We start from the raw sequence: 22,901 nt of genomic DNA, 5'->3' as shown, positions 1-22,901 counted from the left end.
CTGTTGCTGGGAGAGGGAGGACCTGAAATCACTGGGGGGGGATGGGAGGAAGGGGATCTATGGGGTCCTTCCCGCATTGCTGGAGACCATACCGCTCTTCACCATTTAGTGGTTGGAAGACATGGATGGAAGACAAAACAAAAGTCACCCCTCTCCTCAGGGAGTGAGACAAGCAGCCTTGCTGACGAAGCCAGGAAAAGATTTCTGTTCAGATTCTTATAAGAGGTTACAGTCAGACTCTTCCTGTCCCAGCTCACTAGAGTGATGAGCTCAACACCAAAATAATGGGATGTAGGGTGAGATCCCAAAAGTATATTGGGGTTGTGGCCCTATGTTGTGAGTCTTCCCAAAAGAATTTGTAGACATAGACCTGAAAATAATGGGGCAAAGAAATGCTTTATGAATGCTGCTAAGGGTGAATAGAATTCCAAGGGGAGTTAGCAAGGAAAGGGAAAATTAACAAAGGGAAAAATAAATTCCCTAATGGAATTCACAATTAAACAGGGGGAGGCACCCTTAAAGGGAAGATGCCATGTGCTCCACTAGTGCTAAGTTCATAGAGAAATTTAGCCAAAGGGTTTAATTGGGGAAGGGAATTGACTGACTGGTCTGAACTTATCTAGAAGCCATTGATTGATGGGCCAGTCCTACAAAAGGAGTTGAACAAGGATCTATAGTACAAGCAGACATCTTTTATAGGGAAGTTTTAGCCTGAAGGAGAGGTGTTTGACATAACTAGGCTTTTTGATTGGGTAAGTAAGTAAAGGTGGGGTTTCTAGAGACTCCCATCTGGGGTGGGTCTGTAATCAGAAGGCCCACGTAAAGATCCAATCAGGGCTCCTCCCAGCTTGCCTCAAGTTGTGGAGTGGCTGCTCTTCAGGCTTTCTCTGATGATGCTCACCTGGCTGCGCATGGCCTCATCACCCTAAAAACAGACACAGGCATGCCCCCCTCAATCATTGCTTGTGACCTTCTAGGGTCACCTGTACACTTATCACAGGTGAGAAATAGATGGTCTTTTGTGTGTTTTCCTTGTGGGAATCTCTTTCCAAAGGTGATCAATGGGTTCTTTCAATGACTGTTTGCCCCTTTGTTTCTAGACTATTGAGGCAGTTCTCTTGAAGAATGCTATTCAGGCTCTTTTTTTTGGTTATGGCCTTCAGGTAGACCAGTAATTTTTAAGTTGTCTCTTCTGGATCTATTTTCCATATCCCCTGTTTTTCCAATGAGATATTTTACATTTTCTTCCCTCTTTTTATTCGTTTTAGTTTGCTTGACTAATTCTTGATGTCTCAAGAGTCATTAACTTTCATTTGTCCCATTGCTTTGTTCTTGTTTCTAATATGTGATTTTCTTCAGTTAGCTCCTTTTCCATTTGGTTAATTCTACTTTTGAAGGTGTTTTCTTCAGTGGATTTTTTTTTTCTTTTGACCAATTGTATTTTTTAAGGAAGTGCCTTCCTTTTCTAAGCTGTTGATTTTCTTGCATACCTCTCACTTTTCTCATTTTTTTTTTCTTCTACCTCTCTTATTTGCCTTTTAAAGTCTTTTATGAGCACTTCCAAGAAGTTTCTTTGGGTTTGAAATCAATTCATATCATTGAGATTTCCTCTGTGGACATTTTGTTCTCATCTAAGTTGGTGTTTTGGTCTTTCTTTCTTGTCACCATAGTGGTCAAGGTTCTTTTCTATTTCTTGTTCATTTTCTTTCCTTTTCTTTTGATATTTCCTCTTTATTTTTGTGGTTGAACTCTGCTCTTGGAGTAAAGGGGCTCTGTCCCAAGCATCTCTGAGCCTTGACTTTGAGAACAGGGGGGCTAGCTTTGCCGGTTCTGTTCAGAAAACAGCCTGGTTTCCAGAGTTTGCCTTCTGGGCTGGGACTGGAAGCTGCCTTCCTAATCGGCTCCTCTACTGAGCCAGGACTGAAGTCTGAGTTGCCAATTTGTTGTGATTAAGATCCTCTCACCGGCTTTCCACAGTCTGAGCTGGGCTGAACACACTTTTCACCCCAGTGAGACTGAGCTTTCTTGAAGTCCTTCCAATATGTCTTTGAGTTGGAGAGAGGTTTCATTCCATCAGACTCTGTTCAGACTTAGTTTCATGTGGTTTTCAAAGGAAACTTGGGAGAGCTCGAGCAGCTTCCTAGCTTCACTCTACCAAGTTGAATGGGCATTTATTCGGTTTCCACAGTTATGAAACTTAAATTAGAAAATTGAAATTCACAGGGACATTGGAGGATGGTTGAAGTAGAGATAAACTGGCCTAAAAAAATGTAAGAATTATCTCCTTGAGAGCAGAGACTGTATTGAATAGAAAACATCCTGCCCCGTTAAGCATTACTTCACATCTTACTTCACATTTTTAGAAACTGCTGTTTAGAAACCCCAGCCAATGGGGAAAGAAGCCAGGGGGTTGGGGAGGGCAGCTTGATTAGGGAATAAAAAAGGGACCATCCTTTGCCTGGGTGTGTTTGTGTGTGTCTCTCAAACTTCCCTTTGTATGTCAAATTGCGCATCCTTTCTCATGAGAAAAGAAACTTTTTCCTGCCCTCATACTCAGACTTCTGATTGTTTTAGTGATCTCTCTACAGTCTCAAATGCAAGATACCATAATGAAGGTAAACACTCCATAGCTGCCTTCTGAGAAAGCCATTTAGCTTGGAAGTTAATTGCTTTTTGTTTTCCAGTTTGCAGTAATGTTCAGATGTAGTTACCAAATATATGAATAATTGTTTTGCATACTTCTTAATCTGAATACTTAAAAGATAAAGAATGTTTCTCTGTTTGAAGTGTATTGTTGGATTTTTTAATTGGAAGAGTGTTAAAATATTCTAATAGATAAATATTAATCTTATACTTTAGGATATGTAAATGCCATTTTTTTGGGGATATTTGAATGTGTGCTCTTGTTATACTTAATCCTGTTGGGAAGAGGAAGACTTCACAAAGCTTTCCTGGGAAAGGAAACTGCTTAGGAAACTTTCCTATTCCTGTATTGCTCCTGAATCATGATGAAATTTCAAGACTTATTGTGAGAGTAGAAATTAAACCAGAAATATAAAACCATCTTAAGTATAATATTTCCTGCATTTCTGATAGTGACCTCTGGGTCACTTTTCTATACTTATTGAAACTGAGGAAGGAGGTAAAATCCTTGGACTTAATTTTGTATGTACATTTTTTAGAAAATAGAATTGAAGAGGTAGAATAGGCACTAAGAGTGGTAATATGTACTGGATTTAGGAGAACAATAGAGTTGGGAAAGGATAATTGTAAAGAATATTGTAAAAATACTCTGAAAGAGATTTGGGTACAGTTCAGTTAACCTGAAGAAATCAAGTATCTACACACAGGTTGCATGAAAATAGTTTCACAGGCTCAAGCTGTTACAGTGCAGAGTCATAAATGAATGAGCAGTTTACATTTGAGGGCACACAGTTTTTAAGGTATTTCTGAGGAAAGGGGAGGAATCAGTGTGATAGCTCAGAAGACAGGATCAAGCAGGAACTAGGTGGAATCCACCTGGCTGACCAGATCTCAGACCTGTCTAATCATATGTTAATCAAGATCTCAAAAGTTATTTAAAGATGCTTAGAGGTTGGAGGGATAGACCATGGAGGCTGATTAAAAAGTTCTGTCCTTATATCACTCTCTCTATACAGGAGACAATCTGGCATTTGGTTAAAGCTGGTAATGATAAGGGAAGAAAATAAATTGGTTTCAAAGTCCACATCAGAACAGCATGTGGGTTTTTTAAAAGAGAAGATTCATTCATACAACATGTTTTTAATCTTGAGAAATTCTGATGTCCTTCTGATTAACAGCTTTTGTAAACATTCCACTCCTCTTTGCTTCTGAACTTCCTGTTCTTTTGTGCAGTAGATTTTCCTAGAACTGTTTTGCTCTCAATGTGTAGAGATCTGCCAGTAGGAGACATGGAGTTCAGCTGACTTGGGAACTTTGTCCATTACTGTTAGGTTTAGTTTTCTTAGTTCATGTCACAGTTCTTGGTCTTTAGTGAAAGTTGGAAGAACATTTTAAAATGACGATACAAAACATGTTAAGTTTTAAAGTCATTAACCTCAGAAAAACTTCAAGTCATTTCACATGCACATATAGAATGTTAAGTGCCAGTTCAGGCCAGAGAAGCATTTTTCTTACCTTTGTCAACAAATTGTGATTGCAGACCGTGTCAGCCCTCTCCATCACCTCACAGTGAGACAGCCCCTATTCCAGTGCCTACTCAGTTAAGGAATTATCAGCGGATTGAGCAGAACCTCTCCTCAGCCAGCCCTGGGGCAAATCCCCATGGTTCTCCAAGGTGAGGCAATTATTACTGTGTGTGTGTGTGTGTGTGTGTGTGTGTGTATATATATATATATATTTTTTTTTTCGAGGCTGTTGGGGTTAAGTGACTTGCCCAAGGTCAAGTGTCTGAGGCCAGATTTGAACTCAGATCCTCCTGACTTCAGAGCTGGTGCTTTATCACCTAGTTGCTCCTAAGCTGGTTATTTCTGTGATGACTTGTGCATTTAGAATTGGGTCAGTCTTTGGTCCAGACAGTGCTTCTTGGCTTGGTCTATGTGACCAAATTGTTGCAAAAGGAAGCATTGCTTTATGGAAAGATTAAAGTCTCCTTTTGTTCATAGCTGTCTTTGAACAGCCCTAGCAGACCTTGGGGTGCCTTCCTTTTCAGTGCTGATATGTCCATCCGCTACATTATCATCCACCAGCTAACATCTGTCAGGGGATGATCAGCGTTCCTTCGGTTTTGAACAAACTCCTGTTCTTCACTGAATTCAGCTGCTGCTTGCTGCGTGGGCTGTGTTCTTTGCTTTCATTTTTGTTTGTGTTCTGGTCCTGTGATGTTGGTATTGGAGACTCCGTCTCAGTTCTGTGGCCTGGGCTTCCAGAGTCGCTCTGGAGCTGTTTAGGTCTCCAGCCCAGGAAACCAGGCCTGGCCCTAGGACTTGTGAGGGAAGTCAACTTCAGATCCGGTCACTCTCTTCTTGAGTCTCAGGTTTTTCGCTTGTAGAGGGCTTGGACTAGTCCTTAGCCCTGTGTGGATATTTCTGTTAGGGGAGAATGTTTGGGACCATTTGTTTGCTAATAGTTGCTGGATATGGGATGCAGAACGGTCATGGGAATGATCCCTCACCCCCGCCCCTCTTCCTTCCCCCCAGAGTGGCCATGGCTGTCAGCTTTTCCTCAACAATGTCCCTATTTCCCCTCTGCCCCACTTTGGTTCAGCCTTCCTCCCCCATTCTGCTGGGGCTCTACCTGCCTCGGGTTCCTTCTCCATTCAGCCACCAGAGGGATTTTCCTAAGGTGCAGCCCTGACCACATCCATCACTCCATAAACTTCAGGGGCCCCATTTCAACTCTAGCTTCAAATATCAAATCTTCCCTTTGTTGAGAGCCTTTCCTAACCTTGGCTCAAACCTTCCTCCCCAGCTTGTCTTCTTCAGTTCAGTAACCCAGAGCGCCTGGCTGTTCCCAGCCAACTCCCATCTCCCCTACTCCTGGACCCTCATCCCTCTTCTGGCTTCCTTCAAGTCTCAGTTAAAAATCTCACCTGCAGGAAACATTTTCCAATCCCTTTTAAGTCTGGTGGTTACATAGGCTTGTTTGTGCAAGGTTTTTCATGTTGTCTTTTCTAGTAGATTATGAGCTCCTCAAGGACTGAGGTTCTTTGTGTCCCAGCATTTATTCAGTGCTTTATTTCTTATTAAAGTTTTAACATAGGGTTGTAGGAGTTTTTCTTAAAATTCCACCTTTAAAAACAAAACTTTTCAGATCTGCAGTAGTTCGAAGGTCTAATACCAGCCCTTTGGGCTTTCTCAAGATGGGCTCCTGCTCTCCAGTACCTGCAGACACTGTACAGACTGCTGGACGTAGGCTGTCCACAGGATCTTCAAGACCATATTCCCCTTCTCCATTAGGTAAGGAAAACATAAGAGATAAATTTAGTTTTTAACTGATATCCACAAAATGCTTCTACCATTGCACATAAGTAAAAGGAGAATTGTGGGTGTATTTGTTTGAATATGATTTCTAACTGCAAATGGCATGTGGTTAAAGTTAGATATTTTTAAAATTCTAATTTACCAAATTAAGTGTCTGATATGTTCCTGTTCTTCTGCCTCTTATGGTGAGAGAAATCAAGCCTTCAATTCTTTGTCCTTCTCTTACAGTTGGCACTATCCCTGAACAGCTTGGCCATTGCTGCTGTGGACAGCCACAGGGTCATGACTCGAGGAGTAGAAATTCTTCAGGTGGGTTACTTTAGGCAGGGGATTAAGTGAGGTTTTGCAGGTTAATTTTGTTCTAGTCTGTTGTCAGTAGAAATGAAATAAGTCTTTAGTTTTTCAGCATTTTGTGTATGCCATCTTTGATTTACCTCATAGCTACTTCACTGTCTCACTGTGGGTGCCATCAGTGCTTCAGGAAAGTGACTCCGAGGGACCAAACAATCCTGTGTAAACATGATAAATGATGCAGAAAATGAGTCTTTATAGTAGTCTTACTGCTGGCCAGAATGATCTCTTGCATCACTGACATGGCGGTCTAGACCCTTGGATGGTTTTCTGCTCCTTAGCTCCCCAGTTATTTGGTTTTGCTGGCTGCTGATAAAGGCAGGAGGTGCTGTTGTTCTGAGAAGGCTGAGCACAGGGACCTCAGCTGGAGGTTTGGGTACGGAGGCCAGTGTTCCCGGAAGGACGAGTCACTGGAGTTCTCAGGCCGAAGCGTGTATCCGGCCCTCGTGGGGATGGGAAGCGTTGCTCCGTGAGCCCACTCTTGTCTCCTTGCTCATCTTCTCCCCAGGTTCTCCAGTACCACAGTCGCAGTCACCACAGTCTCTCTTGTTGGGTGCTAGACTTCAGAGCGCCCCCACGCTCACCGATATCTACCAGAACAAGCAAAAGCTTCGGAAGCAGCATTCTGACCCCGTGTGCCCGTCCCACGCCGGATTTGGGTACAGCTACTCGCCGCAGCCCAGTCGGCCCGTCAGCCTGGGCACCTCCCCCACCAAGCACATGGGATCTTCTCCCAGGAGCTCGGACTGGCTCTTCAAAACTCCTTTACCAACAATCATTGGCTCTCCCACGAAGGTTGGTTTATTAAACCATGTTATAAGTTGAGAAACATGGCAGTGCTTTATTCAGAGCTTCCATTTTTTAGCATGTCACCAATGGAAAATGAACAGGAATTCTATTAAAACCATCTTAAATTTGTTTGTCCAGGCCACAGCTCCTTCCAAGATCCCTAAAACCCAAGCATCTTCCAATCTGTTAGCCTTGGTTACTCGTCAGGGACCAACAGATGTGGCAGCCAAGGATGTGAGTGACCCACGAGAGTTCTCACATTTTCTCTCAGCCCAAGGAAGTGAAAGGCAGGTGGCTGAGCAGCATAGCAAGGCCACATTTGGCAGGTAAAATAAGCCAGTTTATCAGTTTTTCTTTGTAACCATAAAAATAAAAAAATCACGTGATAGCCTGTACATTTTCCCTTATGGAAGTTATAAGATAAACAACTTTTCATCTTGGGGATATGATATGAAATTGATTGTGGACATTTGTTACTTCTGAAAATTATAGTTGGTTCCTATGTAGCATAAATAGTTTTGATTTCCTGGACCTCTTGACCACCCTAATTTTATTTTGATATTGAAAATACGTTTCTACCCTACAATTTTGAGCATGTCCTCCTTTCCTACTCTAAAAAAATTACCTGTTTTTGTGGATTACTTATAATCTCAGTCTTTTTGGCATTCAAAATAATTTTTAAGATCAAATGTTATCTTTTCCATTGACAAGAATACTGTTCTTTTATAGATCTGTAAGTACTGGAAAGTTGTCAGATCAACAAGTGAAGACACCTTTAGGGGGGCAACTGTATCAGGGCAGTACAGATAGTCTGAATACAGAACGACCAATGGACACAGGTAAGAGGGATTAAGGTTCTTTTTAAATGTAGAAGTTATATAGTATTAACATTCTTTCATTAGACCATCTTCTGTCTGCTTCCCCAGCTATTAGCCCATTTCTTTGGTGATGGGCCCTAGCACTTGGAGAAAAAAAGTTAAATCATCCTTCAGAACATAACAAGTGTTACACTCAAAATTAAAGTAAAAATCACACTTTTCTATTAAACAGTGATTCTGCTGAAATCTTTGGCATTAGATATAGCATACTGAAACTTAAAAGTACATGGCAATGTAGAAAAGAGGAAATAGCTTTCATGTTTTTCCCTAGGTAAATATTCCCTCAAAAATGTTTAATCTTTATCAAAGATTAATAAATAAACATCCATTGCAAGTAAAGAAGTTTTTTGTACAGAAAGATCCTTATGATTTTTTGGGATACAGTTCTTGCTGAGCCAGATTGTTCAGTTTTGTGATGCTTTCCAGAATGTCTCCACCAGTGGCATGCTGACTAGCATAAAGCCTGGGTCCAGCCCTGGAGTAGCTCCTGGACATACAGAGACCCCCCTGGATGGTCCCTCTTCTGAAGCAGCTGACCTTCCACATGCAGCCCTTCTACAAATAGCTCTTTCCCTGCTAACATGGGATCTCATCAGCTTGTGCTATTTTTCTCCTTTTCATCAAGTTTTCTTTTATGTTTTCTGTGTATATTGCTTAACACATCTGACTGAGACAAAAGTATGATTTTGGAATTTTTGAGTTCATTATCACCAGGCCCTGATTATCCTTCTATAAATTTCTGGTCCATTTCTCTTCCATTGATCTTTAGTAGTCTTTCTTGGGAGTCCTTGTATTCTGTTTACATTATGTTTACACTATTCTTTTTGATGTCTTCTGCTTATATCGTTCCTCCAGGTATTCAAATTTTTCCTGATATCCTTCTTCCCATCCTGTATTATCATCCTTGGATCTCATATTCAAAGTGATCCCTTCTCTCAGCTCTTCCTCTCCATTCTTTCATTTGCAGTTCACCCACTCTGAGGCACCTTAAGCCCATCTCACCTGCTTAGGCCATGAATGTTTCCAAGATGCTCACTACCGTTTTCTCTTCTCTGAGTCTCTCCTGTGTAGTGTTTTCTTTGCCCCCCGCTTGTCTTTCTGTCTGTGAGATGGTGTTTGTGGCTTAGTGCCTGGTCCATAGTAAACACCTACTAATGCACTTTGACTTGACCGGTTGGCTCATGGATTGCTCCCTGTCACCTAGGCCATCTTGACCGTTCTGGCTTCTTGTCTCACTGCTTCGTGCTGACTCTCCTTAACCCCATGGATGACTTCCAGTTGCCACTCTGAGCTCAGAGCTGCTGGGCTCTGCCTACTTCCATACCGGACAGTTGCTCCACCTTCACAATAACTGGAACCTCTTTCCATCTCTCCCTGCTTCCTCCGCTGCCCGGCCTTCCTGAAACATGCTTGTCATGTTCCCAGCCTCTTCAGTACCCTCATCACCCCAGACTCCATCCTTGCTCCCTAGGGCTCTGCGTAGGCCATCTTGGTGCCTTCTTCCTCATTTCCTACTCCAAACCTTTGGAGGCTTCTCCCCCAAAGAACCTTATATCAGTTTAGTGTGTACTTCCTCCATTGCCCTCATGGAGGTGGGACTGTTCTGTTTTTCTCCCAGCACCTGGCTTGGCAACTGGCATTTAGCAGGCGCTTAATAGGTGATAGATAGGAAAACTTGCACTTGGAGTCCCAGAACCGCAGTCTGAGTCCCCATGCTGCTGCTTGGTTCCTTGCATATCATCACCTGTTGCTTCCATCCCATCTGGTCAGTCCTGCTCGGACCTCTCTGGGCTTCCCTGTGGACAATTAAGTGAAATTTATGATTCTTTATTTGACTGGCTCATGTTCCCAGCCCAGCGTGCTCTCTCCCAGGATTATCTGCCACCACTTTTCTCTCACATCCTCCAACATCCTTTCCCTGTGCTTTTGCTTCTGCTGCTCCCTTGTGCCCAGAACTGTTTACCTGGGGCCGGCTGTCCCATTTTTAAAGGCAACCTCGAAGGCCAGCTCATCCAGAAATAACTCCCCTTTCTCACTGGGACCACACAGCCCTCGGCTCTTACTTGCATGGGCTGAGTGCATCTATGTGCCGTGGGGGCCATTTTCCAGGCTCCATGAGGTTGGGTTGTTCTCACAGCCAGTAGTTGGTAATCTTAGTTGGTAATCTTAACACAGCTTCAAGCTCTGAAGGACTGAGAAGGACCAGACAGATCAATGGGAAAAACCCTGGCCCTCTCGGATGGCCCATGTTGGAGTGCTGGCTGATCACTCCAGTGGTGGAATGGAAAAAATGCTGGATTTGTCACCAGAAGATTGAGATGATCTTGGGCAAATCCCTTAACATCCTGGCACCTCAGCTTTCCCATCTGTGAAATGAGCGATTAGATCAAATAGCCTCTAAACCTCAGATCCTAGCATCATTATTATCATTGTTGGTATAATTTAGTTTTCGTAATAAATTCTTCCCTTTCATTATACCTATATAGATGATAATATGTCATTAGCTTATGAGAGACAAAAAATGTGGAAATTCACTTGCACGTGGACAACATTGGGTTTCTATCCTGCTCTAAGAAAATTCAAAATATAGAAATTTTGTTCAGAGATAGCATTTTATAATAGAGTATGATTTTGGAGTCTGGGGACTTAGGTTTAAATCCAGTTTCAGAATCTTATTAGCTATGCAGCCACAGGATATAAATCATGTGTGCCTTATGTATACATACAAGGTTGCAGAGAGCAAGAAAGTGCTCTCTGGAAGCCCTTGTTGGACTCTAAATTGGTGGTGATTATGATAATGAATCTACAAAGTAAAAAGTAGAGAATAAATTCTTAACATTAATATACTTAGAGAATCTATTTGGGTAGCTGCAGCATTCTGTTTATTTGGGGTTTTTCCTTCTTTAATAAGTTAATATTCCAAACATTGTTTTGAAATGGCAATCCAAATCTCCTGGCTACTTTTCTCCACAGCTGTTAAAGCAATAACTCTCTATTTTTGTACATCTTCTATCCCCATCTCTGCATTTGTAATTTTTGTATTATTGTTAAGATTTGAAAAGTTTTCCAGTGAGATTTTTTTTCCAATTTTATGTAAGTTAAGAACAGGATATTCCTATCCTGTTTGTCTCCTGTTCTTTACACACACACACACACACACACACACACACACTCACTCACTCACTCTCTCTCTCTCTCTCTTTCTCTCTCTCTCTTTTTAAGACAATAGACATTAAGGCAGAACTGTTGCTATTTCTGGCCTCTTTATGTTCATCCTTATAATTAACAAAAAGTCATCCTTTTAGTCTTTGACTCTGGTTTTCTCCAATATGAGCAGGAGAGTTTTTCTAAGTGTTTCTGTGTGTACTGTCTGTAGCTATGGTTGATAAGGGTTAGTTTGGGAGTTACAGTTTTTACGCAAATAATTTTTTAGTGTTTATAGTTACCAGACACCCAAATTTTGAGGTCACAGATAGGAAAAGGCAGTTTGTGCCTCAGCTAGAGGCTAGGCTGTGCTCCAAGTAGCAGCTGTTAACAACTCATGTGAAAGTTGACTATAATGTATTTTGGAGCCAGTTCAGTACAGATTTCTTAAATTTGTATTGACAATTCCTTCTGGAGGGAGAGTCTTGGAAAAAAGACTTCCATTTGACAATTCAGCACCCTACATTTATGCCCTAGCTCCCTCTTATTTGGGGAGTAGTATAGGAATAGGGAAGAGAACATCTTAGGTCTTGTGGGTATCACTAGGAAATGCCAGTGCCTGTTACTTCTGTAAGGGCCTTTTTCCCTTATCCCTCATTTATAGTGTCCAGACCAGTGAGGAAAGAATTTGGTGGAAAAGGGAAGAAAAAGATGCTTTGGGGATAATCCCCATTTAGCTGGTGGTGTTTGTAGTGGCTGAGACGCTGAGCAGATAGTGGACAGGAAGGCTCCTGGTGATTTGGAAGGTGGAAGTTTCTTTTGGAGGAATGAATGTGTGATTTTAATAATAAAGTCAATGGGAAAATAGAGCTTATTTGATGGAATTTCACTTTAAAAGGCATTTAGCAAGTTCACTGATGCAGTAGGAGAGACCATCAGCCTTTAGCAGTCATTTGGTTTTGTCATATTCTGCTCTGATGCAGAACCTCTCACCTGGGAGGGAGGACCAGAGACTTCTGGGAGAGTGCGAGCTTGTTTCCCCATCTTGTGCCCTTGTCTTGCAGCTCCTGCGGGCGCCTGTGGGGTTGTTCTAGGGCCTCCCGTGCCCCCCGGGGTGAGTTCGAGGGCTGTGATGTTCACGGTAGGCTCTCCGCCCAGCAGCGCCACGCCTCCCACTTGCACCCAGATGGTTCTGCGGACGAGGACGACCTCAGGTGAGCCTTGGTGATCTTATGGCGGGCCTTAGACAGACTGCTGGCCAGAGGCACCACCTTGGTATTGGAAGGGATTTTGACTTGGACCTACTCCAGACAGTGCCATTGGCGTTCTAGTTGCTGGCTGTCTGTCTGCCTCAGAGACAGGCCAGAGGACCTCTCAGGACCTCATTGAGCAAATTAATAAAGAATGTCTGGCGTAAAGGTATATAAAAATATGAATTATCTCTTGATGGAATAATTTAAAAGATAAATGAGCAGTTTTAGTTGTTTTAGATCCTAATTTAAAGGCCTGTGACAGTAGACCCAAGCAACTTTGGAAAGTAAAAGTTGTATTGGATGCCAAAGTGATGTTTCAAGTGTTTGTCCCTTTCGAGAGTTTTTCTTCACATTTTGCATATGATTCAATCAGATTTCCAATTTTATGAATATAGAAAGCTTGTAGTATTGTGTATTTTCCCTTTTTTCTCATTTGTTATTGCCTCACTGGTTCATGTATGTCTTTAGTCCTCTCATGTTAGATAAGTCAATGAATTACCCTAAGGAAAACTCCTATGCTTTCTTTTTTATGTAGTTGGATCAAACAGTTCTGGAGGGTCTCTCTGCTCTACTAGTGGCCGTGTCTATATGGGCTCTCCTCCTGGCATTTATATGGGCTCTTCTCCTCCGGGAGCAGAGGCAGCACCAAGCCTGAAGTATGCACCTTATGGGACATCGCCTCCCAGCTTGGAAGGCTTTATCACTTTTGAAGCTCCAGAACTTCCAGAAGAAACTCTCATGGAGGTAGTAAAAAAGAGATTTGGGCATTTTAATGTCATATTTATAACAAATTTGAAAAGGCACCACTAAATCACACTTAGAAACTTTCTTCCTTTTTCTTTTTCATCCAAAAAAAATTGTTTTAATCTTTTCTGAATAAAGTAGATGTGACCTTCTTTACTAAAAGCTAGAGCTAATGGGAAACATCACCAGAAGGCTGTAACTAAGCTGCTCTTAGTTATCTAGGGAATACCCAAGGAGGGTCAACACCAAAAAAATTTACTTACGTTCACAGTTTGTTCTTAGAATTGTTAAAAATGAGAAAACTCTCCATGTTGCTAGAGACTAGCCTACTCATGCAAGCCCCTCCTGAATCCCTGTTGTAGCCAAAGGGAGCTGTTCTCTGTACTCAGTAAAGCCTATCAAAACCCAGAGCTTTCAGCTCACTTCTTTCCCAGGGCTAGACGAGGGGACACTTTCCCCCGCCCCAGGGTCCATTGGGCTGGCCCCCAGCACCAACCTCTGCCCTCCATCTTGGAGGCAGCTGCCTGGAGCCAGTAGGTCATATGGGGTTTCTTTTTGTTGTCAGGCGGCTTATTCCTTTGTCCCCGTCTTGTGGCCCTTCTTGTATATTGTTTCCCTGCCAATACAGGATTAGGGGAAAGCTAAACCAAAGCGTGTTTCTTTGCTGTGATCCAGACAGCCTGTCCAGCCATCTTTTGCCATTTGGACCATATTTGAAGTCAGTTAAGTCATGCTAAACCACATCTGTGTCTTGAGGGAGGCCGTGATGCTCCCTGAAGAGCACAGGAAGACGAAATTAACCTTTGAAATTGATGTTGTTCAGTACGGAAAACCTTGACCTGATTTTAAAAGGTCCAGATGAGCTTTAAAATGAAGGACCATGGAATGTTATTTCTTGAAACTGCCTCCTTTTCACGGAGAGGAGAGTGTGAGTTTGCTGGGAGCAGAGACTGTTTTGTTTTTGTCCCTCTGGCCCTCCCATAACTGCTTTGTTGATTTGAACAAATGCTCATTTTCAGCTCATATTTGGGGCTGAGAGCTGTAGTTGCTCAGGAACCTGGAATCTCACCGTACAGCAGTACAACAGCAGCAGACGTGTCACCTTTATCCTTCACCTTTGGAAAGTTAAAATTGATCTTTTAACTGCTAGTGAATGGGTGACTCTCCTGTGGCGAGAGCTTGCCTACACAGGAGGAGGCTCTTTCCTTGGGGCTGAAGCTAAGAGACACCCTCCTCTTCCCCACAGAGGGAGCACACAGACACGTTGCGCCATCTGAACACAATGCTGACGTTCACCGAGTGCGTCCTAGATCTGACGGCCATTAGGGGAGGGAACCCCGAGCTGTGCACATCGGCCGTGTCCCTGTACCAGATCCAGGAGAGCGTGGTGGTGGATCAGATAAGCCAGCTGAGCAAAGACTGGGGGTAGGTGCTTCCATTCCTGGGGAAACACCCTTTGTTCCATTTTCTTCTGTCACAGCAGACTTCATAGGAGGGGGGGGGGGAGGGGAGGACAGGGCCAGGAGGTGCAGAATCCCTGTTCTGTTTTAACTTCATTGTGCCCAGGCTGTTAGGTGGGACTTGGATTTGAATGGGCCTTAAGGGGCCCTGCAGACCAGGTACCTTCATCCTGGGGGCCTTCTTGCTTTTCCTGTTGCCCTCTCTAGGCTGACTTGGCCTGTCCTGCCGTGTCTTTTCTTATTTAAAAAACCTTTTTTTATTTTGAACAGCACTGTGAACATTCAGTGAGCAAAGATGACATTGTTTAAAACTTTGTTACATTTAAAAGAAGTTTCATTAAATTTACTATAAGTTAAAAACTGCCCCTCTACCTGTAGTCAGGTGAGAGGAGAAGAGTCTGTGAGGTGTCTTGTTGCTACAAAAAGACAGAGCCCAATGTTCTTTGTGGGCATCTGAGTGTGGGGGGAGCAGTTTTTTTAATACTTTGAAAGAGGGAGAATCCTCTTGGTACCAAGACGCAAAAATAAAAGGAGCTTGTCCCACTTTTTTCCCTTTTTATGGCCATACAAGCAAAATAACTATGGATATGTATACATATATTGTATTTAACACATACTTTAACCTATTTAACATGTATAGGACTACCTGCTATCTGGAGGGGAGGGTGGGGGGAAGGAGGGGAAAAGTTGGAACAGAAGATTTTGCAAAGTTCAATGCTGAAAAATTACCCATGCATATGTTTTGTTGATAAAAAGCTATTTAAAAAATAATAATAAATGAGCACAGTCTCCCACACTGCTCCTACTCCACGTCTCTACAGGGGGCCCAGTGGGCTGATTTCAGTCTGCCCAGCTCTCTCTATTTCTTTTTTAGTTACTTAGGATGCATTGTTGTCCATTACACTCTGACTTCCTTCAAGGCTGTTCCAACCCTACCTGCCCAAGAGGCCTTTCTTTGTTTCCTTTTTGCTTAGTCCAGGACCCAGCAGGGAAAGCAAGCTTCCAATTAATACGTTCTTGTTGACTGACCACTTTGTGGAGCCCTATCTTTCTTCCAGTTTGTTGCTGTTGCAAACACTGTGACTGTTTTGAGTATATGGATTCTTTCCTTCTTTCCTAGAAAGTTGTATCATTTAAGGGACCTATTTTGTAACAATTGCAAATTGTTTTCCAGAACAGGTTGCCCAGCGCATAACTGTCAGCATCCTCCTCCAGCCTCCTCGGTCATTTCTGCCAGTTTTCATTTGAATTTCTTAGTGATCAGTTTGTAGCCTTTGTATGACTGTTGGCAGCTTAGCTTTCTTTGAAAATTGCCTTTTTGTAGCTTCCAAAGTGTTATCTGCAGGAAGATATCTCTAAAATGTCTCTTTCTCTGACCTCATGCACGTGGTCCCCAAGGATGGGAAAAATCTGTCAGCAAACTCTTAAGCACCCACTATGTGGCAGACACTGTGTGAAGGGCTGAGGCTATAGGAGAAAGTGATAAAGAAGTTTACACTGCATGATAGATGTGTGCAGATGTGTGCAGCGGGAGCATGCTGAGGTCAGGCGGGGGCGACTTGGCCATCTTGCCAAGTTTGATGAGTGGACTTTGAAGAGTGGACTTTGGCTGCTGGCAGCCAAGGGACAAGGAACACCTGCAGGGAAGCTGGGCTCCGAGCTGAGGCGAGGGACAGCACTGAACAGTCTGGTCCCGGGGCAGTTCTCCCCACCTTGGGCCCTGCTTTGAGGATAGAGACTGAGACCCGAGCTTGTGGCCTTTTTGCTGTGGTGCTTTGAGAGGGAGTTGAGGTGGCACTCGCCACTTTGTCCCTGGTCCCCGAGAATGGAAGGGAAAAGCTGACAAAAGCTGAGCTGGGGGAAGGAAGTCCCATGATGCATCCTCAGAAACACACCTTTTGTCCCCTCCCCCCAGGCTCTTTCCCAAATACTGTTCTCCCAAAAAGACAAGTTCACATTTCATTTGTGTCCCATGATTGACATTTGCCTTTATGTGTATCTCAACTTGGAACTTTAACGTTTAGTTTACAAATAATTGTTGGACATTTAATAGTAAAATGCACACTTTGCTCTGTGTGAGTTTTAAATTGTGATGAGTTCTTTTGTGTTAGAACACGGCTAATACTAGTGTCTGACCCAGGCCTCCATCCTCGGTACCTCCTTGAACTCATGACGCTCATGCTCACTTGTCTCTCTCTCTGGGTCTGTGTCAGCCAGAGAGGGCGCTGTTGATGGGACCCTCACTCCTGTTTCTGCAGCTGCTCTGTCCACAGATATTCATTGGAAGGGACCTGTTGGCAGCCCAGCAGCCACTCAAGCACAGGTCTAGGTTAGGGGGTAGGACGCCCCGCCTTTGGGGGCAGAGACTTCTGTCCTGTTGGCGTTTCTGATTTCCTGAGGGGTAGGTGGTCGGGCTTGGGAACGTTCCATTCCACCTTCAGAAGGCTGGCGAGTCGTCCTCGAGGGGTCTGATGTTTACACTTGGCATCCCTGTCTCCTCTAGACAAGTAGAACAACTCGTGTTATACATGAAGGCGGCGCAGCTGCTTGCCTCATCTTTGCATCTTGCCAAAGCCCAGATCAAATCAGGGAAGCTGAACCCATCCACGGCTGTCAAACAAGGTATGGAGCTCTGCCACGGGCATCACCGAGTAGTGTCGGTGACTTACTTGTTCCAGTAAGGGTTTATGGGAGTTAAGAAAGGAAATAGTAGGGGAGGTAGGTGCACAGTGGACTCCTGAAGTCAGGAGGACCCAAGTTCAAATCTGGTCTCTGTGTGACCCTAGGCAAGTCACTTAACCCCAATTGCCTCAGCCAAGGAAAAAAAAAAAGGAAAGAATATCCACTGTGCAGGAGATAGAGAAAAAAGTGTTAGTTATTTTAATCAAGAGAAAACCTTAGGAGGGAAATGGATTTTTTTAATCACGTTTTCTAAGATCGATCTTAATTTAGGGTAATGGAGTAGGAAGAGGCAAATCACGGGATCTTTTCCATTTCTAATACTGATAAATTTGTGCCATATCTTAACTTTTCCAGTTGTCAAAAATCTGAATGAGAGATATAAATTCTGTATCGCCATGTGCAAGAAACTTACAGAAAAACTGAATCGCTTCTTCTCTGACAAGCAAAGATTCATTGATGAGATCAATAGTGTGACTGCAGAGAAACTCATCTATAATTGTGCTGTAGAAATGGTAAGTGATCCTTGGCAGTTTTGCCCTTTGTGGGGTTTACATGGGAATGGACGAGGATCTCTGGGGCTTCTGCCTTTGAAGGTAGCCTGTTGACATGTATCGGTCATCTCTTCAGCACCATTTCTTCCTTTAAGAAGAATGGAGAGGATTGTCTTTACCCCGAGTCTGATGACTTTGTAATAGAATAAATCTAAAAGCTTTTGTTGCCTGATCATTAATATAATTTGTACATTGACTTCAAGAAGTACACTTGATACATACAGAGGTACTCTTGGCATTAGGAATTATCCAGATGAAAGAAGGCAATTCCTACTTTAATGATACTTACAGTCTATTGGGGGGTTCCAACAGCCCCAGCTAGAAGGGTTACATGGTCCACAGTAGGAAAAATCATTTGCTGTTCGGAGAATCAGAAAAGGCTTCGTGGAAGGGACAGCATCAGAAGTGGTTTTGAAGCACAGATAGTATTTTCATAGGCAGAATAGAAAGGAGGACCTTCTAGGAAAAAGAAGGAGCCAGAGGCCACAGGGTGGCCTAGCAAGGTCCCTGGGAAGGGGAGAGATAGGGAAAAGTGGGGGTGGGAGCCTTGAACAGAGAAGGGACCTGCTCGGCTCTGACCTTAGGAAAGATGTGCAGTGTTGTAGGGTTGCTCCAATGGATCCACAGTTGCATCCTTGGGAGCATCTCCGCCCAGGTGCATGTCTCAGTGCAGCCCCCTGCCCTCTGGGCCTGCACTGCTTCCCTTTGGCCCTCCATCTCCCCTTCCCCAAACTGGCTCAGCTGAGGACCTTCTGGTCCTCCCATCTCTGTCCTCTGGTCTCCTCATCCACTGACTGCTTCCAAGCACAGTATCTCTCCCCACCCAAACCCTCAATCTGATTCCTGTCCCCTCCCTGTTTTTGTGGCTAAGCTCCTTGAGAAGGCCGTCTCTAGGCCTTACTCTCTGCAGTCTAGCTTCCATCTTCCTCCTTTTCCAGGCTTTCTGTTTGTTGAACCTCAGCCTCCTTTTCTGGAGCTTTGTCTAGGTCGCGCCCTCTCCCTGGGGGGAGGAAGGTGTCCCCCACTTGTGATTGGAATCCCCTTTTTCTCCCTTTATAATATTTCTCTTATGGTCTAACTGGCTGCCACAGATTGGTCTCCTATCTGTCTCTGAGGCCTCGGGTTCTTATTTTATTGTCCAGCCCTTAGGGTGTCTCCTCCAAACTGGCCTTCCTGCCTTAGTCCCTTACCCATTGCCCTCAAAGATGTCGTCCTCTGTCCTCTCATTTACATGTCGTGCCCCCGGTGTCTCCCTCTCTTGGATGTCCAAGTATGGACCATGTCCCTCACACTTTTCCCTCCAGGATCAGACAGTCCTGCTTAGCGTTGGGAGGCCTCCCCGTGTGCCCCAGGACCCAGCCCTCTCATTTACTCTGAAGCGCCATCCTTGGCCCCCTTGCCTTAGTACCTTCTCTGAGACTTCTCCCAGGTTACTGTCTATGGCTTTTGAGCTTATTGTCTAGAGGAGGGAGCCAGGCTGTTCACTTTGCCACGCTCCATCCCAGCGCCAATCAGGATGTTGCCCTTAACACTGAATTCCTTGAGAGCAGAGGCTCTTTTCTCTTTGAATCCCAAGGCTTAGGACAGTCTCTAGCACATAGTAGGCACTTAGTACTGGCTTCTTGACCTGACTGTTCAGTTTGAAACGATGGCTTGTTACTTTTATGACAAACATTTTCTGCATTTTAAGTAGTTTGGCCGTGATAAAGCCATTAACAAAACACATGCTTTGACTTATCTAGACTTAGCAGAAATTTACAGGCTCAGATTTTGTTTTCAGATTACTGAAGTATAGAAACAAAATAAGTCACTTTTCTAATTGCCTGGTTTTAATATGAAAGATTATATGATCACCGTAACCAAAAATATATGTTGAAATGGAGATGTTGACAATGTTAGAAAAGGAAAAAAAGAACAAAACTTAAAAGTAAGATTTTGTGGTAAGTTTCTCACCATCAGGAGATAACCCTCTTCTCCAGCCTGTTTCAGGTAATTTTTGCTTCCTTACAACATGAAAGACTAATTGTACAGAGCAACTCTTGGTTCATTATAATTAAAAGATCTAAATGTAATTAGTTTAGAGATCTCTAATTTAGATATCTAAATCATAATGGGTCTATTAGCTACCCACAGATATGTTTAAAACCTATTTCATAATTCAAAGGCAAAGGAATAATATTTCTACAGTGGATACATTCTTAAGATTAGTTTTAAAAAATATTCTTCATCCTTTCCCTTCCATCCTCTTCCACAGATCCAGCCTTTATAACAAAAGATAAAAAAGAAGGGGGAGGGATCTTTGTTGAGCAAAATTAATCCACACATTGCATAATTCTGCTGCTTTCCTCAGTGTGCCATAGCCAAAGCCCCCCGCTTGTGTTAGGGAAAGAGAGAAGGCTCCTCCAGCCCTCTCACACTTAGCTGGTCTCACTGCACAAGTCCCTCCAAGCTGGACTTTGGGTGTTCCTGCTGGCTCAAAATGTGAAATGCATTTGTTTTAATTCCAAGACTCACAGCTGTCTTGTTTTAAATATATTTTATTTGCTTGGGATAGTCTGGAAAGTTTTGCTTTTCTCTTCTATGTCTAGGTGCAGTCAGCAGCCCTTGATGAGATGTTTCAGCAGACAGAAGATATTGTATATCGTTACCACAAAGCAGCTCTTCTTCTGGAAGGCTTAACAAAGATCCTGCAGGACCCTGCCGACATTGAAAATGTTCACAAATGTAAGTGGGTCTGCAGCTCTTCATCCTGATAAAACCATTGTCCCCTCTGACCCCAAAACTTTGAAGAGGCTATTAACTGGAAAAACAGCATATGTTCAGGGCACCAGACGATACAGTCTTGGTGAAAATGCTAGAAGGGAAGGGACTTAGATTCCACTAAGAGGGCACCTCCAGGTAGATTCAGTCGGTCCAATTCCATGAGGCACCTGCTCCATGCCAGGCTCTGCACCCCAGTGCTGGAGTTGCCCAGGAGGCAGTGCCCGTCTCAGGGCTTGAGTTAGAACAAGGTTGGCAGGTGCCCCAAGCAAATAGTGATGGGTCCTGGAGTCTCGAGTTGGGGCAAGGGAGGGAGGGTCGGCTCTCCTGGTTGATGACGTCTGTCCTAAAGGGAATGTTCTGGCTTTGCTTGCAGATAAATCTAGTATTGAAAGAAGGCTGTCTGCACTCTGCTATGGGGCGGTGACCGTCTATGAGCCATAGCCTCTCCCCTGGATTAAGCAGCAGTGACACAAGGGAGGTGGGGTCCACCAAAGAGGCAGAGAGGAACAAGGGCCCCCCAACTCCTGCTGTATTTGTAGCAAGGATCTGCCCATGGGAGAAGCCCCCTCCTCTCCCTGGGTTTCAGTCTCAGCTGAGTAAGCGTGACCCGATGCTGCTGGAGGGGGAGTCTCCTTCAAAAATTTGCCTCTCAGACTGCCAGGAAATGCCCGAGGCATCAAGTGGGAAGCCCTGGCCCGGATAGGGGCAGCTCCGACTCTTGGGGCAAGATTGGCTCAGGCCGAGCGTGTGTCCAGAAGGGGAAAGATGCCTTTTAAAGGATGAAGTTGTGCCCCGCCCCATCTGGGGTCCTGGATTTGATCTGATGTGGTACAGCTCGATCTCCTTCCAACCGATTTCACGTTGCACTAATTTACTAAAGCAATCGTATTGGACTTTGCAGAACTATTACTTTAACACCAGATAAGGCACAATGGACTTAACTCCAAAAAAGTTTCATTTTATTGTAAATAAACCCTTGGTGGAATTTCAAATGTAACTTCTAGGAGAATTTTAAACAGACTGTACAAACTTATCTTCATGTGATCTTTTGCCTTTTTTTTACCTGTTTGTCTACAGCTACCACTTTTTTCAGTAATGGAAATGTTTGGAGTTCCTGGTTGTTGTTGCTTTCCCTCTGCAAGGCTTGGTTGCATTTTTGTTGTGCATGCAGAATGTGCATTAATCAGCGCCTGGGGTCTCGGGGTGCTCCGTCTCCGGCTTCTTGGGCTGTATTGGAGCCAGTGCCGGGATTTGAGAGGGGGTTCTCCAGAACTGCCAGGCCCGAACCAAGGTCTTGAGGGAGGTGGTGTTTATACATCAAATTAACAAAAAAATCAGGGTCGTTTTTTCTTGTGGGGGTGGGGGCTCCCTCACCTGGGTGGGCACTTTTCATTTCAAGCTCAGTTCTTGCAGCTTACCAAATAGTAAGGCCTGGAGTGTTTAGGCAAGTTACCTGAAGACTCCTCTGGAGATGGTTCCAATATTGTATTTTATTTCGTTTTGGTTACTTAACTGCTTGAATACTTGAATAAACCATTCTCCAGAACAAAATCATTTTAATCCTTTTAGATAACGTGGTCTGAACTCTTTGACAAAGTTGTACAGTAGCTCTGGCATCGATAGCGTTTTAGTGTACTGATGAAAACCATGAGTTTCTCTTTACTTTGACAAAGTAATGTAATTTTTACCTTATTTATCTGTATGAAATTCCAACAGTTAATTTGAACGTTTATTTATATAATGTTTGTATTTTTAGGTCTTTAATACAGTGTTTCTACCTCTCATTTGTAACAGCATGCATTCTTCTGGAAACTAGGGAATAACTCACTGAACTGTTGTGTGAGAGCCTTTTTATTAGCGCCTGTATAAATGTATATTAAGGGAAAATAAAACTGACAACGGTTTCTAGGTGCAGTTTGGTCTCTTCCAAAACTTGATTCCTGACAGACGGGTAAGCTACTTGTCATCCTGGATAATAGTGTATGTGTGTAACGTTATCTATGTATCTCTAGGGTTCACAAAACACCTCACACATGTTTCCATTTGGTCCTCATGCTCTAGGAGTTAGGCACTTTTATCCATATTTTGACAGATGAAACCCTTCCTCTCTTCCTGTCCAGAGAGACCATTTTCCTCCTCCTGATAACAGGATGGTGAAATCCTGCTGTAGTAGGATTTTGTCCTTAGGGGACAAGGGATTGTTCTTGCAGCATCCTGTAACGTTCCCGACTGTGGGAACCATGATTCCACAGGGACGACTAAAACCTCATGAGGAGCCCACCCTCCTCTCCAGCTCGGAGCTTTGTAGAACATTTGCCTCCAT

The 22,901-nt window shown here is 43.6% G+C and overlaps 1 protein-coding gene across 1 annotated transcript in view; it reads left to right on the top strand.

Annotated features, from left to right (window-relative positions):
• ULK2 (unc-51 like autophagy activating kinase 2) overlaps positions 1-22,492 on the top strand; it is a 64,859-nt gene extending 42,367 nt beyond the window's left edge. Inside the window, exons 15-27 of the mRNA XM_051992102.1 lie at positions 4,184-4,318; positions 5,794-5,939; positions 6,192-6,272; positions 6,823-7,109; positions 7,242-7,429; positions 7,833-7,942; positions 12,190-12,339; positions 12,914-13,122; positions 14,369-14,547; positions 17,086-17,204; positions 17,619-17,776; positions 20,404-20,539; positions 20,952-22,492. Of these exons, the coding sequence (XP_051848062.1) occupies positions 4,184-4,318; positions 5,794-5,939; positions 6,192-6,272; positions 6,823-7,109; positions 7,242-7,429; positions 7,833-7,942; positions 12,190-12,339; positions 12,914-13,122; positions 14,369-14,547; positions 17,086-17,204; positions 17,619-17,776; positions 20,404-20,539; positions 20,952-21,019 (1,966 nt within the window). The 3' untranslated portion in view covers positions 21,020-22,492. The remainder of the gene's footprint in view (positions 1-4,183; positions 4,319-5,793; positions 5,940-6,191; positions 6,273-6,822; positions 7,110-7,241; positions 7,430-7,832; positions 7,943-12,189; positions 12,340-12,913; positions 13,123-14,368; positions 14,548-17,085; positions 17,205-17,618; positions 17,777-20,403; positions 20,540-20,951) is intronic.
• Positions 22,493-22,901: the final 409 nt, after the last annotated feature.

Source organism: Antechinus flavipes, chromosome 4 (assembly GCF_016432865.1).
Source record: "Antechinus flavipes isolate AdamAnt ecotype Samford, QLD, Australia chromosome 4, AdamAnt_v2, whole genome shotgun sequence".
NCBI classification, from domain to species: Eukaryota; Metazoa; Chordata; class Mammalia; order Dasyuromorphia; family Dasyuridae; genus Antechinus; species Antechinus flavipes.
The sequence above is the reverse complement of the archived record's forward strand: the minus strand, read 5'-3'. Positions and strand labels throughout refer to the sequence as shown.